General features: G+C 39.0%; 1 protein-coding gene across 2 annotated transcripts in view; it reads left to right on the forward strand.

Moving 5' to 3' along the window:
* Positions 1-482, forward strand: part of zfand6 (zinc finger, AN1-type domain 6) — a 22,242-nt gene that overhangs the window by 14,845 nt on the left and 6,915 nt on the right. Inside the window, exon 5 of one of the 2 annotated variants that reach the window (XM_016280402.1) lies at positions 349-354. The exons of the other annotated variant lie outside the window; for it this stretch is intronic. Within the exon in view, the coding sequence (XP_016135888.1) occupies positions 349-354 (6 nt within the window). The remainder of the gene's footprint in view (positions 1-348; positions 355-482) is intronic. 2 annotated transcript variants of the gene reach the window in all.

The raw sequence follows: 482 nt of genomic DNA on the forward strand, positions 1-482 counted from the left end.
TATTTGCTTCATTGCAACAAATGAGCAACATTTTAATGAGAATTACAAAACAATTGGAAAACTTGATTGAATATGAAAAGCAAGCTGAGGAAAACAGGGTGGTGTGATGACTGATTGTGATCACAACTCAGATAAAATAACTTTAATGAAAGCTTTATTTAGGCCGCAAATTATACCTCAGCTTTTAAGGACTACTGCTACAAAGCAGAACTCCTCTTGACTGCAGTTAAACAAGAGATGATAAGCTTAAAACCTGAGACTAATACATAGAAAGATTTTATCTAATAAGACAAATGACTTTGTTTCTGAGAGTGGCTCAAAACTGAGTCCGAGGGTACAGCCACTCAGAAGACTGTTTCATGGGAGGTGTTTATGGCCAATTAAATTTCATTGGTCCACTACCCAGTGCCAAAGGGGAGGGGGGGGTGCTTTCATTTTGATCAAGTGGCACAAGTGAGAGCGAGCCAATTCATCCTTCGCTG

Source organism: Sinocyclocheilus grahami, unplaced genomic scaffold (assembly GCF_001515645.1).
Source record: "Sinocyclocheilus grahami isolate Dianchi unplaced genomic scaffold, SAMN03320097.WGS_v1.1 scaffold140.1, whole genome shotgun sequence".
Taxonomy (NCBI): domain Eukaryota; kingdom Metazoa; phylum Chordata; class Actinopteri; order Cypriniformes; family Cyprinidae; genus Sinocyclocheilus; species Sinocyclocheilus grahami.